Source organism: Rhinolophus sinicus, linkage group LG11, assembly GCF_036562045.2.
Source record: "Rhinolophus sinicus isolate RSC01 linkage group LG11, ASM3656204v1, whole genome shotgun sequence".
Lineage (NCBI taxonomy): Eukaryota > Metazoa > Chordata > Mammalia > Chiroptera > Rhinolophidae > Rhinolophus > Rhinolophus sinicus.
Genome location: NC_133760.1, coordinates 33003178 through 33024671, shown reverse-complemented (window position 1 = coordinate 33024671; position 21494 = coordinate 33003178). Strand labels below are relative to the sequence as shown.

General features: G+C 51.7%; 1 protein-coding gene across 3 annotated transcripts in view; it reads right to left on the bottom strand.

Annotated features, from left to right (window-relative positions):
• Nucleotides 1-1041: 1041 nt before the first annotated feature.
• Nucleotides 1042-21494, bottom strand: part of RANBP10 (RAN binding protein 10) — a 56279-nt gene continuing 35826 nt past the window's right edge. For 2 of the 3 annotated variants that reach the window (XM_019756077.2, XM_074314712.1), the window contains 11 exons: nucleotides 18283-18450; nucleotides 13636-13658; nucleotides 11595-11779; nucleotides 9163-9275; nucleotides 7543-7651; nucleotides 7284-7432; nucleotides 6883-7090; nucleotides 6017-6138; nucleotides 5376-5521; nucleotides 4981-5092; nucleotides 1042-4563 (listed from right to left, as the gene is read on the bottom strand). In XM_019756077.2, the coding sequence (XP_019611636.1) occupies nucleotides 4433-4563; nucleotides 4981-5092; nucleotides 5376-5521; nucleotides 6017-6138; nucleotides 6883-7090; nucleotides 7284-7432; nucleotides 7543-7651; nucleotides 9163-9275; nucleotides 11595-11779; nucleotides 13636-13658; nucleotides 18283-18450 (1466 nt within the window). In that variant the 3' untranslated portion in view covers nucleotides 1042-4432. The remainder of the gene's footprint in view (nucleotides 4564-4980; nucleotides 5093-5375; nucleotides 5522-6016; nucleotides 6139-6882; nucleotides 7091-7283; nucleotides 7433-7542; nucleotides 7652-9162; nucleotides 9276-11594; nucleotides 11780-13635; nucleotides 13659-18282; nucleotides 18451-21494) is intronic. The other variant, XM_019756086.2, reaches the window with a different exon arrangement.

Sequence of the window (21494 nt, the reverse complement as noted above, 5' to 3'; positions counted from 1 at the left end):
CTAAGAGCATCGGTTAAGTTTTCCTTTTTTAAAAACTGGGCCACAGAACCCTTTTCCAGTTCCAGGAACCGTGTCTCTCTGAGATACGGATCCACATGTTCTCCAGCAAACCTCCCCACTTCAGTGACTTTTAGCCACCACCTGTTCCTTTTTGTTCCCTATACTATCTTGTGGCACCATTACCCATCCTCACCGCAGCCAAAAACCTACATTTGCCTTGTCTCTTGTTTCTTTCATTTCCCTCACATCCAGTTACTCATCCTGTTGTGCTCATTTATCTCCTAAATATTTCTCAAATCCTGCCCTCGTGTATCTGGCCTACTGCAGTGGCCTCCTAGCTGGTTTGCCTCCAATCTGTTTCCAGTCCCATCTTCAGGTAGACACCAGCATAAGCTACTGTATCCCTCCTCTGCATAAAACCCTGGTCCCTTGGGAACAGGGGAGGCAGGAGGAGGCAGGAGCAGGCCAGTCACATCAAAGAGCATCCTCAAGGAGGCAGGGCAGTCACATGTACTGCATCCCTATGTGCCAAGCACTACCCTATGCATGCTAGAATCTTCTACCACCACGATAGGATTGACCACATTTTAAGGATGGGAAAAACTGAAGCTGAGAAAGGTTAATTTTCCAGGGTAACCCAGTTAATAAGTAGCAGAACTAGGATTTTCAGCACAAGCTTTTTCTCAGACTGATAGGAAGCTAACCTCAATACCCCTCAGAAGAGCTTTTTACTGTCCAGTGTTTGTGGTGAATGTATTTGAAATGTATTAAAATCTTATTTTGAGGGGAGGAGGTCCTGTGGCCTATCTTTTTGAAGCTGAATTTGCTACTTTGTCATAGATGAAAGCTATTTTGGGGGAGAGGATGGAAGCTTAGGTACCTATCTTCTTTGGGATCTTGACCCAAAGTCTTGAGGGTCACTGCGGAGGCACCGGGGCCTAGGCACTGGAGAGGTGGGCTGAGAAGCGGCCAAACCTGCCCGGTATGCCACACAGGGGGTGCCAGCCCCGGTAAGACGCAAAACAGACAAGACACTCGAACTGCTCATGGATGTGTATTTTAATAAAAATAATTCTGTCAAAATACAACAGGAGTTTTTTCATCTCTCAAGTACAATTTAATAGGATGTTTTGTGTTAGAATTCTCTCTAAACCCTCCCACACCCACAAGTTTCATGCTAATGCCAAGTATCAACTTGCGAGTACAAAGGCAGAGCCAGTGTGCACAATTTGGAGGAAGTCTGTGTCAGCTGTAGTCACTGATGGAGGAAAACCCTATGCAAAGAGGCGGCACCGCAGGCAGCCAGAGTCCATACTCTGGCCACAGGTCCGGGTGCACAGGACTGGTGGTCAAGTCAGGCTCTGCCGCCCAGCTGCCACGCAGAGTGCATACCTGAGTTGTGAGCAACCATAGAACTTGCAGCTCTGACAGTTCTCTGCCTCATCTTTGTGCTTGCTTAAGGGGTAGGAAGGTGCTGGGGGGCCGGCCGGACAGTCTCCACTTTTCCATCTCTTGGTGTCCCCGTTCTGATGGCCTGCACCCAGCAACAGACCCATGTGGGTGAGGATTAGGGTTCTGGCTTTCTTTCTGTGGTCTGCCAATTTCCATCCACTCTGGAAGGAGCCATGATTTGGTGGCACAAGGGGAAAGAGTCAGGAGGCTGCTCCCCTAGGGCTGGACAACCCCACAGGGCTAGGTCTTCCTCCTGACCCCTTGAGTCAAGGCCAGCTCTCCACCAGCGCTCCTCCCAGGTGCCTTCCCCACTCTCAGCTTCCAGAAGCAGGCTGGTAGGACTGGGTGTGCATACGGGGCTCCTCTGGCTGGCAGGCCTGCCTGGACTATCAGCAAGACAGTGGGCTCAAGCAGCTTGGTTTTGGTCCTCTTCATGGCTTGTGGGGCAAAGGCTTATTTATGTCCAGAAGGTCAGCTGTCCAACTGGGACAGAGAGCCCCTCTGAAGAGGAACAGAGTAAACAACTTGGACTCAGCTGAAACAGTGAGATAAGGCACAGAAAATGGGGAGATGGCCATGGGTACTGAGTGTGAGCCAGGCGGACACCCAACCCCAAGCAGTACACAGCTGTCCTGAGCCCTCTTGGGCCCTCTCAGATGCTCCACAACCCAAACCCAGGCACCCATCCCCATCCCTGACACACCCCTGAAAGTACCAGCTGCTCAGACACTGCTAGCGGCCTCCCTAACACTGTTGAGCCTCACCCCTCACCCTCCATTCAGGTTTAGGACTAAACCCACAGGGATGAAGTTAGTCCCAGCTCTGCCATTAATCTGCTGTATGACTTTAGCCAAGTCACTTAACCTCCTGGGCCTGTTTCCTTATCTGTAAAAGGAGAGGATTGCTGGAGTGGATGTTCTCTGAACCCCATTCCAGCTGCCAAAACCTCTGGTTTTAATTCTCAATCTTGTTGGCTCCTGACCATTTTAACAGCCTGATGTTTCCAACCTCTGGGTTTGGGAGCTAGGCATCTCCAGCCTTGCACAGGATGAGTTTCCTTTACAGGACAACACCTCCCCCGACGAGCCGTGGTCTGTGGGCTGCCAGCTGGGGCCCTGGTGGGGACCAAGAAAAAGCAGCAGCCTATAGGATCATGTCTGAAGGCCGAACTCTAAAAGAGCACAGGGCCAGGGCCCTGACTCCATCACCAGCAGCTGATCCAATTCAATAATTTCTCTTGTCCAGTTGTGTGCCCAGCAAGGCCTGGTGGGCACTGAATAACATCTCAGGCCATCCCAACGATTCCTGTGTCCACTGACAGAGAGCAGGAGTTTCCCCGGGACAGATCCAGGCAGGGACTAGAAGTTCCACTTCTGACCTTGTGTGCCCTTTGCAGGAGCTGCTTGCTTATGTGCTCCCTCCCACTGTGAAGCAGTTGGGGAACCCCAGCCCGTCCTGGTGCCCCTCTGGGTAGGCCTCCCGCCTTCCCTCCTCCTGAGCAGTCAGTCCTCTCCACAGATGGCCCAACCAAGTCCTGGCAGCCATCGTGGTTCCTCCTCTCCTGATTCCCTGATGGCAGTACTGGGACAGTTTTCGTGGGGATCCATCTGACAGGGTTGGTGGGACATTTACAAAGCCCATGAGGTCCTTCCTCTGGCCAGCAAATATTCATAACAGTCTTTCCTAAGAGTGGCTAGAGCCAAGTTGCAGAGAGCTGCCTGGCACAGCTGCAGTGAGGCCTGGCCTAGGGGGTCAAGGGTTCCCTCCACTCCAGCGACCAGCAGCCCAAGAATCTGACTCCACCAGGTCCTGGCTTCTCAACAGAAAGCATCGATTCCATCTGAGCTGTGCAGAGACGGTGAGGATCCAGGCAGGAAGAAGGCAGGCCTGTGTTCAGGGCCTCCGTCCTGGGAATGGAGACTTTCTCCCCACAGCCTGATACACAGCAGCTCTCGGACCAAAGGCAGGTAGTTTCCAGGCAATTAGTTTAGAGTAAATGAATTATTTGGCCATCTTAACAACAAAGGAAGGCAGGACGTTGAAAAGGGGAGAGAAAGGAGCAAGGCAGTGAGAGGCAGGGCAGAATGGTAGATCGCGTGCTGGCCAAGGACCCTCCACTCCCTTGCTTTGCTGTGTAGCACCGGGCCAGCTCCTCTCTCCTCTGGACCCATGGCCCTGCAGTTCTCTGCTCAGTCCAGCTCTCACAGGCCTAGGGACCCACACCTCTTGGATGCGGCAAACCAGCTTGGCCTGATGTACCCACTAAGTGCCCCCACACTCCCAAAGCCTACTGGGCTTCCCTAGGCTGCAGATAGGCCTGTGGCTCAACAAAGGGGAAGCCTGAAATAAAAAAATCACTTGGCTGAGGTTAGAGATGATTCTTTTTTAATGAGTTGGACTCAAATAAAAACGTACGGTGTCTGGACAGCCTCACCCAAGAGGTGCTGGACCACTAACACTACGATAAATACTGTGCCTTTTTTTAATATATATATTTATATATATAATCTCTTTTTTTTTTTTTTTTACTTATGAAAATAATAAGCTATCACCAACTTGGATAGGCTTCATCACTAAATTAGCAGAAACCAGCTCAGCACAAACTCTCCAGAGATAAATACTGGTGGCTCAGTCCGGAGGAAAAAAAAAGATTAAAAAACCCCAACCCCTCCTCAAAACAAAACTCCCCGTTCAAAGTAAAAGGCGCTACATGAGAGTAACCAGCCAATACTGTGTCATAGGCCGCTGCACGTGAAGGGGGAGGAGAGAAAGAATGAGGGTGGGGAAAGGAAGGAAGGAAGGAAGGAAGGGAAGGGAAGGAAGGAAAGGAGGGAGGGAGGGAGAGAGGGAGGCCGGCCAGGCAGGAGGAGTAGACTCTGCCCAAGGCTTCCAGGTCCCTGTGCCAGGTGCCTATGCAGGGCCAGGCTGCTCTAGCCCTAGGGCTGAGGGAGGGCCAGGCAGGGCCAGCCAGCGTGGTCAGCTAGTGCAAGTAGTCGTCGACTCTGGCAAAGGAGCAAGATCCCAGGCCCGCTCGGGCCATTAGCCGTAGACATTCAGATGCCTGGCCCAGGGCAAGCATCAGAGGGGGCTGCTTTGGCAGGTTCTGAGACTCTGTGGAGGAGAGACAAGGCCTGGTCACTGCCCTGCCCCAGGGCTTGGGCCCAGGTCAAAGTTCCCTTGGGTGAAGAAGGTGGGGTAGTAAACAGAATCTCTTGGAAACAGAGTGTTTATGTGTCCCAGCCACCAGGCCATGGCCCTGCAGCCGTGCCAGGAACCTGAGGCCCTTGGCTTTCTTCAGAGCAGTGGGTGGGCCTGGGTCCACAGTGACAGGCTAGGGCCCATCCCGATCTAGCCAGACCACTCAGGTGGGCAGAGGGATTTAAGTTCAGCCTGTGGGCCACCAGAGAGCTCCTGGGCAGAGCTCACAGCCCTGATTTGGATAAACATCAGACATTTCTAGGGAGAGAAGGGAGGGGGGGCACCCCAGGCACTCACAGGCCAGCTTCTATTTTTGTTAGATCCACTTACCTAAAATGGCGCTGTTGAGGGCCGCGCACACAGGCTCCCTCTGGATGGGGTCAAGCTGCTGGCCAACTGGGCAGCTCCAGGGGTCTGAGTATGCCAGCAGGCTAAAGGCATCCTAAGGAACAGGGCACTCTTGAGAGGATTACGGCACACACCACGCATACTTCCATGGCTCCCAGGGGATACAGGGCCCTGTGGTGCCCAGTGAGGGTCCAACATACTCTGCAGTAGGGTCAGGCAGCGTTGTGCCCTCCCCGAGCTGAGAGAGGGTGGGGTACACGCCAGAGGTCCCGCTTCCCATTGCAGACTTGACTGGAGCCCACTCTGCCCCATTGCTGCTGTCCTGCCCCCACTACCAAACGGAGGCGCACTCTATGAGGGCCTGGCTTGTTCTGTACCTGTAGCATCTCCGTGTGGGCCAAATTTTTGCCGTACTCCCGACCCAGCTGCTCACTCAGTGCTTGCAACTCGCGGCCAAATAGGATTATCCTTTCTGTGGCAGCCTGGTTGCCCCCGCAGAGCTGTCGCCGAGGATGCCCATCATCTGCACCCAGAGACCAGCAGAGAACAACACATCAGGAGGAATGAGGAGAGAAAGACAGGGTTCAGGAGGACCCCGAAGAGAATATGGCAAGAAGGATGTGGGGTGGGGGCTCCATAACTTCTGCTAGAGATAAGTGAGGGCTGGGGGGAGCAGGACGATCTATAGCTGAGGGGCTTAGTCCACCTAGCACATGCTCTTGGAGTCGAACAGGACTCAGAAGCTTTCCCTCTTCCCACCCAGAGCATGCGTGATCATCAGTGCCCACTTTCACCAACTCCCTCTAGCTTCAAACGTAGCGGCCCTGGTCTTGGCAGCAGGCTGGGGCCTTCCCTCCTTAAGCACCTATTCATGATTAGCTGAGGAGGCAGTGGACCAGGTCTGGCTAGAGGCTCTTAAGCTGGCAAAGCCTGCCCGTCCCAACCCCCTCCTGGGGGAAGGGGCATTTGGACTGAGCGTTGCTGCTGATGGAACGCCATGCTGGGGCACGGCCCTTACCCATGCTGGACTCATCTGTCTGCAGGTCCTCGGGCTTGTAGGCTCCATTGACGATGCGTGTGGACATGCTCTCCAGCACACCATTGGGGTAATGCTCCGCATCCATCTCCATCTCACTGTCGCTGTGGAGAAGGGTTGAGGTGGGAGTTGGCCAAGGGGATATGGTTAGAGCAGCCTGGTTGGGCCTCCATTCAGGCTTTAGCCACAGGTTGCTATGGGTAAAACAAGGGCCCTTAGGCGCATGAAAGGACAGCTCAGGCTTCCCCGACTCTAACATCTGACCCCTACTGTGACACCAGCTATCCCGAAGGCCCGTCACCTGATTCCCACTTTTGTCCCAATGCTGCTTCTGGGCCCTTCCTCTCCTTGGGCCTCCTCCGAGTTGACACACTCCTAGACACCCCCCAACCCCAAATGACCAGGGTCTGTGAGTCCCAGTACACACCTCTGGGAGTCAAGCCCAGGTCAGCCCTGAGGCCTGCCTGGGGGCTGCTGAAAGCCACCTGTAGTTTATAGCCTAAAACCTCTGCCTGCCCAACCTGGCTGACCACAAGCCATGATCAGGAAAAGCACTTCGGTATAGGCCTTGGGGGTTTCTAAGGCCTGGTCTCCTTGGAAGAGATCACATTCTCGGCCTGGCAGAATCAGCGCCTCTGGAGAAAGACAGGGCTGAGGAAAGTGGCAACTGAATCATGGATAGGGCCAGAAACTGGAGCCAATGCCTGGCAGGTCTGTAGCTACTACTCTAGGCACAGACCTGGGAGGGAGGTGGGGCGGTGAAGGGCAGAGGGCAGCACTCAACAGACAGGCTACAGTGGGCCCAGCTGGTGCAGAGAAGACAGGAAGAAGCAGACCAAGACAGGCACCTGGTCTCCTGGTTACTCGTGCTGCTGTGGGGCTGGGACTTGGTGGAATCTGTTGAGTTGGACTCGGAGTAATTGACGGAGGATGGGGACGAGGAGGACGATGAGGAAGAGGAGGAGGAGGAAGAGGAGCTGGGTGCAGGGTATTTACTGTGGTTCTGTTTGCTCTTGGTGGATGCGACGCCATTGCTGCAGCTGGGACTATCTGTACCTGGAAGCCAGGGGACAGTCAGAAGAGGAAGGGAAGCTTGCCATCAAGTGGGGCCCTGGGAATGACCACAGTCATCCCATTTCCCTTCCCCCAAATTCAGCAGTGAGCCCTGAGCCCAGCCCAGGGAAGCGTATGTGGGCTGCCTTTCTTCTCCACACCAGTTCTTCCCAGAGCCCTCTGGAGAGTGGCTGACCTGTGTTGTGCATGTGGGAACTACTGGGGCCGTGTCGGGGGCTGAGGCTGGGGGAGCCAGGGTAGCTGTCCTGGGACTTGGGGCTTCGGGAGCTCAAGCTGCGGACCTCACTGTCTGTCCCATTCACCATCTCCACAAATTGTCGGCACCTGCAGAGGGAGCGGAGCGGCACTGCACTGGGCTTGGTCTTGGTTGTATGTTCCCACCACCAGCTGAGAAGGGCTGGGCTATGGGGGAGCTGGTGGGGCCCAAAACTTACTTGAGCATGAAGAGCAGGTTGGGGTTGTGCTCCAGCAGCCCTGGGTAGAAGTGCTGTGTGGTCTCAATGGCCTCACCCACACGGCCCTCCAGCACCAGCTTCTGGATCTCTGCAGAGAGCAAGAACACGGCAGTGAGTCAGGGGCAACAGACCTTCCTCATAGCTGCATGCCTTCCTCATAGCTGCATGCCTTCCTCACAGCTTCATGCCTGCACACTGCCAGACCCGGGCATGGACCAGCTGACAGTGAGGTGGGCTGGTTCAGAGTGGCATGCACAGTTGAGATGCTCACAGAAAAAGAGGCTGAAGAAAAAATCTGGCAGCCCAGCCCTACAATAGACCGTGGTTTCTGCTAAGTGTCGGGGAGTCCTCAAAGAATAAGAGGGGAAAACAGAGCAGGGACTCTCAGATCAGAGGCAGGAGGGTGAGTTTGGAGGCCTGTTCCTATGGAATACAGATTGCCACGGACCTGGGCAGGGGAAGGGGCCCTGGACGTGGGAGCATAATCTGAAGATGGGCACCCGGGCAGCTTGGTGGCCCTAGGGGCTCCTCTCTCATCAGACTTCTCTCCTTTCAAGTCTCACAGGGGAGTGGCAAAGGGAGCGCACTGTTTCTGGGCCAGAGCCCACGTCTTGGCAGTCTTCAGGGGCTGCAGTGGGCTCCCTGCCGGGAGAGGAGGTCATCCTCCTCACTGACATCTCTCACGTTGACACCTCTCAGGCCATCAGCATCTTGCTCTTGCTCTGGGGCCTGGTGCGTCTTGCTGGGAGCGACTTCTGAGTCTGAGGCTCTCTCATTCATAGATCCCAAATCTGGGATCCCTTTCCGTCTGTCTGGCTGTGTGTAGCTTCTCTGGGAGACACAGACACATGCACATACACAGAGACAACAGGCTCAGAGAGACGCAAGCAGGCACACATAGCACACACGTCCATACACACTCAGTCTCCCTCACTCCTCTCTCCTCTTCCTATCTCTTTTCTGGGCTCTGTTTCCCCTTTTCCAACACCCTCTTTCCATGAATGAGCCCCACACACAATACACAGGTCAGTATGAACACCAGGAAAGCTTCCTTTGGCTCTTTCCTTTGCTTATCTACAAAGGGCAGGAGCAGAGAGAGGTGCTACCACAGCAGCCACTGAGCATCAGCCTTCGCCCTGTCTGATGAGTCCTCTCTCTGGCCAGGAGCAGGCAAAACTACTAAAGGGGAGTGAGTGGCGTGAAAGGCAGGACAGTGGTCTAAGATGCAAACACACTCTTTGCAGAAGACCATGAACAAGAAGCGGAGTCGAATCCAGGATTCAGGGGGAAGGAAAGAAGCGCGGATGGGAGGCAGCCATTACCAGGCCCCAGCCTGTGCCGGGCCAGCAGAGTGTGCGTTAGGGAGGCTGCAGCGAGACATTCTCAGGCTGCCACACTACCCATCTGGGCAGTGTTGTCCTGAAGGAGAACAGAGCAGGGCATGGGGCGGGGGCTGGGCTGGGGCTCTGGGCTGATCTCCTGGTGTTGAAGACCAGAGCTGAAGGGACTCCTGACAGTACCCAAGCTGGTATAAACCAGAGAGCAGAGTTAGGGACAGGTGAGCGACAGGGAGAGAGGGGAGAGGAGTATCAACCTTACTTTGTCTGTTCTTTATGGACGCTTGTTCTTCCTGAATCGGGGTTTCAGTCATTCGGGCAAAAGCCGTGGCCGTGGCACAGTACCCATGATGTACCAGGTAAGATGAGACCATGCTAGAAGAAAGGAAATGCTCAAGGTGACACTCAAGAACTGTATTTCTCACTAACCACCTGATGGGACAAACTATCTCCCTTTTAGGTCTTAAACAAACACGTCTTAGAGGTGCAGCCTCCACAGAATGAGAATAAAGGGGCTATAACAAAATAAAAATTTCCCCCAGTGCTCGTGCAGTCAGGCTGGAGAGGGGCTGGTCAACACATCTGTCCTCACAGCTTGGAGGAGTGGCTGCAGTTTCTCTGGGATATGCTGCCCACAAGTGGGCAAGTATGATAACAAAAGTACACACACAGGCACATACCATCTCCTTACAGAAGCAGCTGCCTCCTGTGAACTGCAGCAAGTCCAGAGATGGCCAATAGTCTCTCTGACGGCTTCCTGGAAAGGCAGCCAGCCAAGCAGTCTGGCAGCTGCCCAGACAGAGATAATACATGCCACGTGCGTACCTTCTCCAGGCACAAGAGTTCCTCTGCAGGCTGCCCCATGTGCCTGGCAGGAGCATTGTAGCTCACCAGGTGAAACTGGCCCTCAGGAGTCCTGGCTCTAGAGGGTCATGGGGAACTAACGCGCGAACCAAGTTACTCCTGATACACCACACATCAGGGGCCCAAGAAGCCATCAGGCAACAAGTGGCCATTTAATCCACCCAAACTTGGCTGAGCGGTAGCACACACATGCAGAGCAGAAGGACGAGCTGTATAGGAGTGAGTACTTTGGTGTGTACATGTGTCTGATGTCATAGTTATAATTGCAAAACACAAATGTCTGAAGAGCTGTCATGTGGAAGGCACAGAAATTCAGCTGTGTGTCCCCTCGTGTTATAGGGAGTGAGATAATACACATAAAGTGCCTAGCACAAAGAAGGCAATAAATAAAACTCTTATGAAATTATGTATTTGTAATATTATACTCAAAGTAATCATTCTTATATTAATTATATTACTATTATAAACACAAGGGAAAACATTTTAACAACACATGGTTCAGATGAGTCTCTGTACACATACTCATAAGATGCCACTAAAATGTACAGTCTCTTTGATTCAATAATTCCACTTATTGAAAGGACACCAAGAAAATAATCTTAAATAAGAAAAACTCAGCATACAAAAGGATTACTTATACAACCAAAAGAGAAGAAACAGCCAGAAACTTCTACTATGGGAAGCCAGCCCAGGGGCTTATGGCAAATTTGTCTCTGAGGTAATAGAACAATGTTCAAAGTTATATGAAATCATAGGACACAAGTTATATGCAGTTCTTGGCAAATACTACATCTGAACACACACAGGCACACAGATACACACGTGTAAACAAATACAAACACGTGCTGAGCCCGGACCCTGTGAGTTGAGAGCGTCTGTCCCTCCCGCACAGTTGGGATAGCTCCAGCTCTCCCCTGACTGCCCCAGAAAGCCTGCTGCAGGGACTGGCACTGTGCTGGTCCCCAGAGGACAAGCTTGTCATTAGCTCTGAGGGCTGGGAAGACATAGCAGTGCTGCTCTTCCTGAGAAGGGTCCGGCCACCTTGCTTTGCCTCAGGGCTCCCTGGGGCCTGGCTCAATATCAAGTCCTCAAGAAAGGAAAGCTGCACGAGGAACTCAGGGTGCACACCAACCACACCCAAGGGACCAGGGCTAGTGGAAGCCCAGCCCTTCTCTGCCCACCCTCGGGAGCCAAGCTAGCAAGCTAATCCACCTCCTGGCAGAGTGGGTACTGGTCATTGCCTCACTCAAGCCTGCAGCTGGTAAGTGGAAGAGAGACCCAAACCTGGCCTCCCTTGGGATTTTCAACAAGACTGGCCTCCGGGACAATCAGAATTAATCAGCAAAGAGCCAACTAGGCTGGTCCTCTTCCTGCCACCACTGCCATGGATACGTGGGACTTAGCTAGATGCTAAGCTAAGAGTGACCTCAGGCCCGAGTTATGGCAAGATGGATACTTCCTATGGTAGAAAAAGTCTAGAGGAAGAGACCAGATGGCATCCTAGTATTCTTTCTGCAAAATGACCTGGAGAGGGAAAACAGCCCTGTTGGTGATATTACATACAGAGCTGTCGGATCCAGTGGGGGGGTTGGGAGTGGGGAGGAAGCAAAGGTTTAATTAGGAGCAGATCTGGAGAACTGAGCGGGAGCTGTCCATCAGATAAGAGGGAAGCAGGAGAGGAGCAGGCAGAGTCACCCTGGGAGTGCTTTCCAGAAGGAACGCCATCCACCGGAGTTCCTAAGAGCAGCTTGCAGCAGTATAGGGGCCTACAGAAGAGTGAGGCCCCTGGGATGGGGCAGGGCTGGGTAAGGGCGGGAGCAGGGCACTCACTTCTGCAGCACCGCCTGCCACTCGCCAAGCTGGGCACTGATGGGGAAGCAATGGACAGTGCCCTGGACCTTGGCACGCCACTCCCGCATGTAGTCCTCAATGTCAAACAGGAAGGGCTGCTGCCCAAAGTTGGCGTCCACAATCTCCCCGGGTGTCTGCAGGCCTACGGTGGGGTAGAGGTTGGCCTGAGGAGGAGGAGGAGAATGAAATGTCAGTCGGGCCCTGAGGGCGGTGGGGCAGCACGCCTCACCTCGCCTCCGGTGTAGAGGGGGAAGGTGCTGGCTCCTGCAGGCCGTGGTTCCAGCTTTGGAAGAACTGCAGCAAGGCTGAAGGAGGCAGGGCTAAGCCACAGTCTGCCCACCTCCCTACCAGACACTATTCCCCAAAGCTTGAGGGGAGAAAGCAAAAGAAAAGCAAGCCAGGCTCAACATGGAGTCTCTTGCCCTGCAACAGAGGCTATGGTGTCCCCAAAGCCCAAGGTCCCCTTTTGGGACTCGGCCAGGGCACAGGCAGGCAGGCCAGTGCCCATGAAGATCTGCTGCAGTGGTGGGTAATGGCTCCTCTCAGAAAGATCCAGGACCAAGGAGCCCTTTGCCATAAAAAAAGAGGCATGTGGGGGGGAGGGGAGAAAGGATGGGAGGAGGCAGGAAAGGACGGGAGGAGGAAGAGAGCATGGCAAAAAGGGTAGGTGGTTTAGGCCCCCTGATGCTGGCAGAGGGTGGAAGGGGGCTGCTGCCTGTCCTGTCAGAGGCTCACTAGGAGGATCTTCCAGCCAGGAAGGTCTGGGCATGTCCCTCTGGATGTGGGACTCCGCTTTCCATCCATTCCCTGCCATGGTGAGCTTTGGCCAGGTCACTCCCTCACTCGGTGCCCCCTGGGGCTCGCCACTGCTACTGCCCTGGGCCCCCAGTCCTCTCTTCGGCCTTCCATCCTCAGGCCAGGTGTCATCCCTGAGTGTCGTGTGCCTTTACTCCACCATGAGCTCTGAACCCACAAAACCTCGTTTCCTTCCTTTCCCCTCCCATCTTCCATGCCACAGGCAAAGCTCACCTCCTCCAGGAAGACTTCTCTGACCTTCACTGCATTCACTCACTTTCTAGCACTTGTTGACATACTGCCCACGTTCATGTCTGGCTGTTTCATGTGGCATCTCCACAACTAGACTCTTCCCCAGCCAGGGTCCAAATTCTCCTGTGTCTGTTCGATTTACCTAGGACCACAGCCCCTCTCTGGGGCCTGCAGGGACGGATTCTGATCCATAAACAAGAGGTTCTAACAAGATTCTGGGTGCTACAGTCTGGGCTTTGGAAGGCTCCGCAGACCACAAGGACATTGCTTTGGGCATGACAGAAGAGCCCAGGATCGCAAAGCAGCCACCAGGGTCAGCAAACCCTTTCTCCTTCCAGAACCCGGCCAGTGCACATAGCACAGGGCCAGGCTCCCAGAATGCTGGGTGGAGGCCCTGCATATGACGAGGCCCGTGATGACTATTAATAAAGCCGGATTGGGGTGCAGGAGGTGGGGATGAGCCCTGAACTAAGCCAGCAGGAAACCGCACCCTTTTCCAAGAAGAGAAAACCCCACAAAGCTCACTTCTCCAGCCCAGAGGTACACTGCATGGTAGCAGACTCAGTCCCCTAGGGTACTGGCTTTCCTTCGGGATCTTTGATGGAGATGCACAGCGACCTAATAGTTCAGGAACAATTCTCTACACTGCATCTTGGTCCACTGGCTGTAAGCCACACATAACTGTCTCAGACCAGCTGAGCCATGGAGCTACCCTCATCTTCCCCTACACCACCCTCTCAACTGCCTTTGGAAATGCCACAAATCACTACTTGCTATGAGTCATAGAGCAAGACCGGGCCTTGCTATCAGAAATAAAAAGACCAGTAGGTACCCCGTACTGGTACTCTCAAGCTGACAGCACAGCACATAGCCCTGGGTGGGAAAGGGCCCGACTCCACACCCTGCACTTGCAGGTACCACCCCAGTCAGTCCCCAAGAGCCCGGAATGGAGAGTCCCCATAGTAGTACTTACCGGTAGGTCTGTGAAAGCTATACCTGTAGAGGGAAAGAGACAGTCATCAGCCCACAGAGGGTCCGTCACAATAGCTGGGGAAAGGCTGGTCACCACATCTACCCTATGGCGAAGGCCAAGCACGTGTAGGGTCTGGTAGGTATAGACTCTGGCCTTCCTTAGCTAGGTGGCCTGGTCGGAAGTAAAGCTGGATCCTGAGTATTCGCCCACAGCTCTTCCACCCGTTCGGCAGGAAAAGCCTGCTAGGAAGGACTGAAACCCAAATGACCTACCCCCGAGGCCTCTCCAGGCCAGATCCTTCTCTTGATCCAACACATATTTATGGAGACCTACTATATATGCCAGGCCCCGTTCCATTTATTACCTCACACCAACTCTGGGGAGCAGGCTTTCTTACCCCCACTTTATACATGAGGAAAGTAAATCTCAGAGGTTAAATGATTTGCCCACAATCATAAAACTAGCAGAAGTGGCGGGGCTGGACTCATTCCCAGCCTGATACTCAAGTATCATCTCCAAGCTGACAGAGCAGAGGAGACAGGAAAGGTGGCAGCTGCTCACCTCCAGCTCATACCCGTCCAGAGTCCCTAGAGATTACAAGTTGACAAAGCCCAGGTTAACACTGGCCTGTGTACCCTCTGAAGCCTCCTGCCAAGAGAAGAGGCTGTGTTTCCAGGGACCTCAGTCTGAAGTGAGGGGACAGGGGAGTGAGACTAAGTAGGAGAAAGGCCTTGGAACATCCACCAGAGCACTCATGTTCTATAGATTGAGAAACAACTCAGGGCCAAAGACGACTCTCCCAAGGATTCACAGCCTTCCCACTTTTAAGATAAATTCTTATATTTTCTAGAAACTCCTGAGCTTTTGGCCTGAAAGTTTTACAAACCACTGACTTCTAAGAGGTCCCAGTCTGCTCTCCCAACCCCACCCAGGAAAGAAACTGAAACCCCACAAGACAGAATAACAGGTGAGGGTCTAACCATAGGTCTCCCAGTAAATCTGGGGCCCAAATCCTGCCAGGCAGCCAGTGCATACCATGTGCTTCCTCCACGCTGGGCTCTGTGCTCAGTGTTTCACAAGGAATCATTTAACCCTCAGAATAACCATGGAAGGTGTCCACTGTCTCTGAAACTGTTTACAGATGAAAAAACCAAGAAGCAGAGAGACTGCTGACATTCTTTGCCAGGCTACTTTGCTCCACAGTGAGGGATGCTCAGAAACCTCATGATCTGCCTGCCTGAGGCCACTTCTGAGCCCCACATGCAGTCAGTCAGCAGTCAGAGCTGGCAGGATGGAATATGGAAGCTTCTCTGCACTCATGCGGAGACCTCAGCGTGCACCCTCCAGGACTGCGTGGGAGCTGCCCTCATGGATCTCAGTATAGCCAGGCTGCTATTGCTGTACCCCCAGCTCATGGAAGAGGCCCGGAGAACCCTGGAAGAAGGGGGCGTCCAGGCTCCATCAGTTATCTGCAATGTTACCTTTGACAAGTTATACAACCTTGCTGAGCCCATCTGAAAAAACTAATTCCGACACCTCAAGAGAGAAACTGAGATACTTTGTGAAAGTGGCTTTATAAACTGTGAGGTCTGGGTACAAGCTGACTGCAGTTGTGCCACAGGGTGAGGCAACGGCAACACTTCTGGGCAGGGGATGACCTACTCGGGCTTGCCCAGCTCTACCTCACCATGGCAGAAAGGATAAGACCTTGAGGTGCTTCTAGGAAGATGAGGAAAGAGGCTACTCCGCCCCCTATTGCACTGAACAAGGGTAACACTGCCCCCCACCCCCACCCCAAGCCCTGCAGGTCTCTGGGAGCCTCTGTAAGGCCACTACAAGGGCAAGATCTGGGCTGGCCCATGGGAAGAAGGTCCCGGCACAGATCCAGGATGCAAACAGGACATTCAAACTTGCTGATAAGAAGTGCTCCGAGCCAAACAGACATAGGTCAGGAGTTGCTGAGCCTGTGGGAGAGCACAGAGCTGGGAAAAAACGACTCTGCAAGTAATGGACCACTTGTAGATGAGCCATCAGTCTCCTGTCTAGTCACTCGCTCATTCATCTTTACATCAAGTTATCTACTGAGACCTCCCAGGAGGAACCAACTCCAAGCCTGCCCCTCAAAGTGCTGCCAACTCCAGCAAGAGAGAGGGCATGCATCAAATAATTACACAAATGACCAATGACACATAGGGTGAGTGCTGTGACAGAGGATGATGGAGTACATGAAAGGAGTGGGGAGGCCAGGAAACATCATTCTTCCATAAAGGGGGAAAGGTTCTGAGGTTAGAGAGCGGTGATTGGCTCATTGATCCTGCGTGAGACTCTGAAGCACATTATTGATAAGCTGGCTTGTGAAAAGGAAACAAGGTCATTAGAAGATTCACCAAATAGTTTATCACTCCAAGTTCACTGCCTCTCCATTAAATTTCATAATCTAGAAAATGCAGGGCACAGGTGGTATACAATTTTTAGTAAGGACTCAGCAGTATCCTTGTGGATAAAATAGAAAAACATGAGTTTCAAACTAATATAACGAAGTGATTCGTAAATGGCTAGTGTCTACCCAGATAAGCTATAGGCTAAAGGCTCAAATCTCAGCCTCATATTCTTCCAATACTTTTTTCATCAATATTTTGATGAAAACACACAAAATATGCTTATCAAATTTTAGGTTAATACAATGCTGAAAAGAACACCAAATAGTTGAGCTATAACAAACAAAATGATAGAAGATCTTGACAGGCTGGAAAAACAGGCAACATACTCCTAAATGAAGGTTAATTACAAGATGTGTGAGGTCTTGCATGGGGTCGATACAAGGCATGCTCTAGGAAGGTGAGTTTTTACAAACAGCATGAGGGTTTGGATTGACATTAAGGCGGCCAGGAGCTCTATGGACCGAGGGAGCCGACTGACAAAGAGCTCATGGACCTTGGCACACAGTGAGGGCCGAGAGGGAGGTACAGATACAGAGGGGACAGCAGGGTGTGCTGAACTGTGGCTCCCACAGCAGGTGCCATGCTCTGAGCAAGGTGTGGGCAAGCTGGAGGGATGTGAAGGGCAGAATCCAGAGCAGAGGGGACTGGGGCTGGCTGCTGAGGGGCAGGTGAAGAGGGGCTCAGGTAAAGAGAGCCCACGGCAATGACTGGCCCCTGGAATTCTGACAGCAGAAAAACCAAGAGCCAGGCAATAGGCTGGAGTCAGAGAACAAAGTGGAAAGTCATGTTGAGATGTTGGCCTTGCCCTCCAGCAACTCGCTCCTCACCAGCTGGATACCAGTAACTGCAGCCAGGTGGCCATGGATTTCAGAGGAGAGTTTCTCCCATGTGCACATGGGTCAGCCCTGCGGTGTCTGTGCTATGCTCTCGCTGCCCACTCTGGACTGTTGAGGAATGAGGGCTCTTGATCATTCCACCAAGCCACCCGAAAACCTGATTTCCACTCAGGTCCCTGCTTCTGCCCAGGCTCATCTCCTGGAGAAGCCACAGAGGGGCTGTGGGGAGTGGCAGCCCCCTTTTAACTGTCCCTCAAGGCTGGGGAAGTGGGTCTCCTAGGAGTTGAGTTCCAGGTAAAATGTCCAACGTCCTTTCCGGGCAAGGCTTATGGGCAGCCTGGCTGGTAGGGTCTGCCAGATCAAAGACGTCTGCAAACCCACGCAGGAAGGCCCAGCGGTTAGGCACCACATCACGACCACTCTGTCCAAGGGCTCCTCTCACTCGAGGGCCAAATATCAGGCAGTCCTAGTAGAGTCACCCATCAGAATAGCCCAAGTCTCCCTCTGTGTGAAGTTCCAGTCTTACATTTCTACCCTTGCACAGAATTGCTCTTCCAAGGGCTCCTCCAGGACCACCATCACCCTCCACAGATTGCTGCTTGTCCTGGGTCCCTGATTTCAGTTGATAGTATCACTAATCTAGCCACTTCCCCTTCTTGCTAGTGCTCTCCATTTGTCACATAGCCATACTTGGCCACCCTGGGTCTTTGTCAGACCTGTTCCCCACTTCCTGTACCCATCCCCATCACCACTGTCTTGCCTTAGGCCTCCTGCCTTTTCCCTTGGCCCTTTCTCCAGTCAGTCCACTCTTTGCAGTTTCACCAAAGGGACCTTTTTAAATATAAGTCTGTCGAGGTTGCTGTCTGTTAACCACGAACAGGCCAGAAGAGACCTGGCCCCATCTGATTCCAGCCTGTCAGTTTACCTTGTACTAAAACAGTCCTCACTGTTGCTCCATAGCAACGAGCACACTGAGTGCCAGAAGCGCTGGCCAAAGCCTGAGCCCAGGCCACACGCAGGCAAACCACTACTACTCAAGTATGTACTCAGGAGCCTTAAAACTTTTCACCAACCCCAAACCCTGTTCCCACAAGTACCACACAGGCCAGGGGGCATGACCATGACAATGCTGCTCTCTTAACACTGACCCTGGGCTCAATGAATGATCCTGAAGAGATGGATTAACAAAGGCAGTGCCCCTGCTACCCTCCCTTAACCTTGCAGGGCTCCAATGTCTAGAAATGGCTGCAGTTCCCCAGAGTTCAGTGAGGCTCTGTGACAATGTTTTGGCTTCAAAGCCTGCCCTTGGGACTCTCATCAACCAAAGTGGCTTTACGGGACAGACACTCCAAGGTCCCCTATGCACCCACCAAGGCTGTGGCCATTCTTGGTGTAGAAGCAGGTGCCGTTGATGAGGTTGACGCAGCAGCCAATCACGTCTCCTGTGGTGAATGTGGGACCATAGGGCTGGCCAGTCCCCGAGGAGCAGAAGGAATGCCCATCATCGCCATGGTAACCATAGGAATGTTTATCCCAACCTGTGGGAAAGAGAGCAGCCACAGCTGAGTAGAGGTACTTGAAAGAGAAACAAAACAGCCAGCCATAGACGCTCACCCAGGTCTGAATTCTGCCCAACCTGTCACCACCTCAGTCAGCACTTCTGGCCTCTCACAGAGCCAGCTGTGGACAGGGTCTGGCTGTGCCCAAGTGAGTAGTGAGTCCAGCAGCCCAATGAATGAAGAAGGAGCCGAAGTTCTGTGTCATGGTGGGTTTAAAAAAATGTTTTTAAATTGAAGTATAATTTATATGTAATGAGCTTCTCCCTTTTTAACTGACAATTCAATGAGTTTTAACAAATTTTAACATGTTACCACCACCCCAGTCAAGATAGAGAACATTTCCATCACTCCGAAAAATTTCCTCGTGCCTGTCTGCAGCAAGCCCCCTCCATCCATCTCCAGTCCCTGGCAACACTGCTCTGATTGTTTCCGATGGTCTTGTCTTTTCCAGAATGTCAGATAAATGGCATCACAGAGTGATTGTTCTGTGTAGGGCTTCTCTCACTTCACACAATGTACCTGAGATTCATCCGTATTGTCAGGTGTCCCAGTATTTCATACCTTTTTACTGCTGAGTAAAAAGAATTACATGGATATACCACAGTTTGTCTATCTATTCACTAGTTGATGCCATTTGAGTCACTTATAATTTTGGGCCATTATGAATAAAGTCAATAAATATTTGCATACAGGTCTTTGCACACATGTTTTCATTTCTCTTGGGTAAATACTTAGAAGTGGTATTGCTGTGTTATAAAATAAGTATATGTTTAACTTGATAACAAACAGCCAAACTCTTTTCCAAAGTGGCTGTACTGTTTTGCATTCCCATCAGCAATGTATGAATTCCACATTCTTACCAGCACTTGGTATTATCAGTTGTCTTTGTTTTTTTCTTTTTCTTTTAGCCATTTTAGTAGGGATGTAGTAGTAGTTTTAATACTACTTTGGTTTCAATTTGCATTTCTCCAATGACCAAGTACATTGGGCATCTTTTCATATATTTATGTACCACTGGTTTACTAGAAAATGATTGAATTGTCTGTTCAAATCTTTAACCCATTTTTTACTTGGGTTGTGTACCTTATTGAGCTATACGGGTTCTAGATATATCTTGGATATAAATTATTTTATGTGTTTTGCAAATAGTTTCTTCTAGTCTGTGGCCTGTCTTTTCACTTTCTTAACAGTATCTTTCAAAGGCCTGCTGGGATTTTGATTGGGATTGTGTTGAATCTCTACGTCAATTTGGGGAGAATAGATAGCTTAATAATATTATTTCAATCCATGAACGTAGCATATCTCTCCATTTATTTAGATCTTTAATTTCTCTTAACAATGTTTTGACAAATTTATCTCTAAGTATTTAATTTTTGATGCTATTATAAATGTTATTTTTAAATTTTATAATCGTTTCTTGCTAGTATAACAAAATATAACTGATTTGGGGGGTGGAGGAATGAGGTCAAGGTTTCTTTCTGGAGTGATGAAAATGTTCTAAAATTAGATCATGATAATAGTTGCACAACTCCATAAACATACTAAAAAACCATTGAATTGTACGCTTTAAATGGGTGCATTTTATGGTACGTAAATTTTATCTCAATAACACTATTAAACACACACAGATATCTGATTTTTTTATATAGTCACCTGGTATCCTGCAACCATGTTAAACTCATCAATTAGTTCTATTAGCTTTTGTGAAGATTCTTCAGAATATTTTAATATATTGTCTGAGAATAAAGACAGTTGTTATTTCTTCCTTTCTACTCTGCATGCCTTTTATTTCTTTTTCCTGCCTTACTGCACTGACGAGGACCTTCAATACAACGATGAACAGAAATGGTGAGAGCAGAAATGAGACCTCTGACGTGTTCACGGTTTTATACAGGGGAGAAAGTGAAGAAGGGCATTCCGGGAGGCAGAGTACAGATAAAGGAGGCTGTGCGCTCTGGAGGGTCTGCCTGCTTCCTTGGCTAAGGAACAGAAACGGAGCCCACAACGGCAAGCCCAGGACCCACACAAGGGAGGAGAGCTGAGGGGCTGGCAGGCAGGTCTACTCCCCAAAGCAGCCCTTCCAAGTCGCTCTCCCAGTCTCTGCTGCCTCCTTGGGGTCTGAGCAGCATGCTTATGCAATAAGCATGGGTAGGAGAAGCTCTCCCCTGGGAGGGAAAGGGCAGTGAGGCCGGGTGCGTGAGGATCTGAGCGGCTCAGAAAGGAAGGCAGGGCTCAAACATTCAGAGACAGAGAGAGGACACGCACAGTGAGCGCAGGGGGCATGGGCAGGCTCAGCAAAGGTGTGGGGGTGAGAACAGATGAATGACAAGGCTAGGGACTGGCAAGGGAAACAGAGGGCATGACTGGAGAGGTGGAGCTGACCAGACCCTAGAGCCCAAACTGCCCTGCATTGAAACCAGTAGGCTCAAGGGTAAGTTGCCTTCATAACCAGAGCATCCAGCCCAAGCCATGTGTACCCTAAGCCTTCACGTCTTCTCAGCCCGGAACCCTCTAGTTAAACATTCCCCCCAGAACTCATAGTGGGGAACAGGCCACAGCTGAATGGCTCTCACTAATGGGTGCAGGACCCGAAGCCCTACTGCTCCCCTCCCATCACCTCACAAGGAAACGATCATGAGACTTGCTGAGGATTGGCTTTAGAAAGGCCCAAGGCAGGACCTGGAGGCCCGGCCTGTTCTCACTTCCCAATTCCCCAGAGACACTGGGACTGCCTAGCTCAGAGGACAAGGGGCTGCTCTGGGCATCGACCCAACTTCTAAGCCCCCCATGCCCAGGAGTGGGAAGGGCCTTTCTGTAGCTGGTGGGTACACAAATAATTTGACCTCAGGAAATGGCTCTCTGGAGCACAGCGATATCCATTCCTGCATCAAGAGGCAGGCTGATGAGACCATGGCAGGCAAGGTATCTCCTCAGGCTTCAATACAGAAGGCCCTGTGGCTCCTGGCAGCAGCAGCTGCAGTAACGGCTGCTCCCCTGGTCTACAGAAGCCCATAGATGAAAAA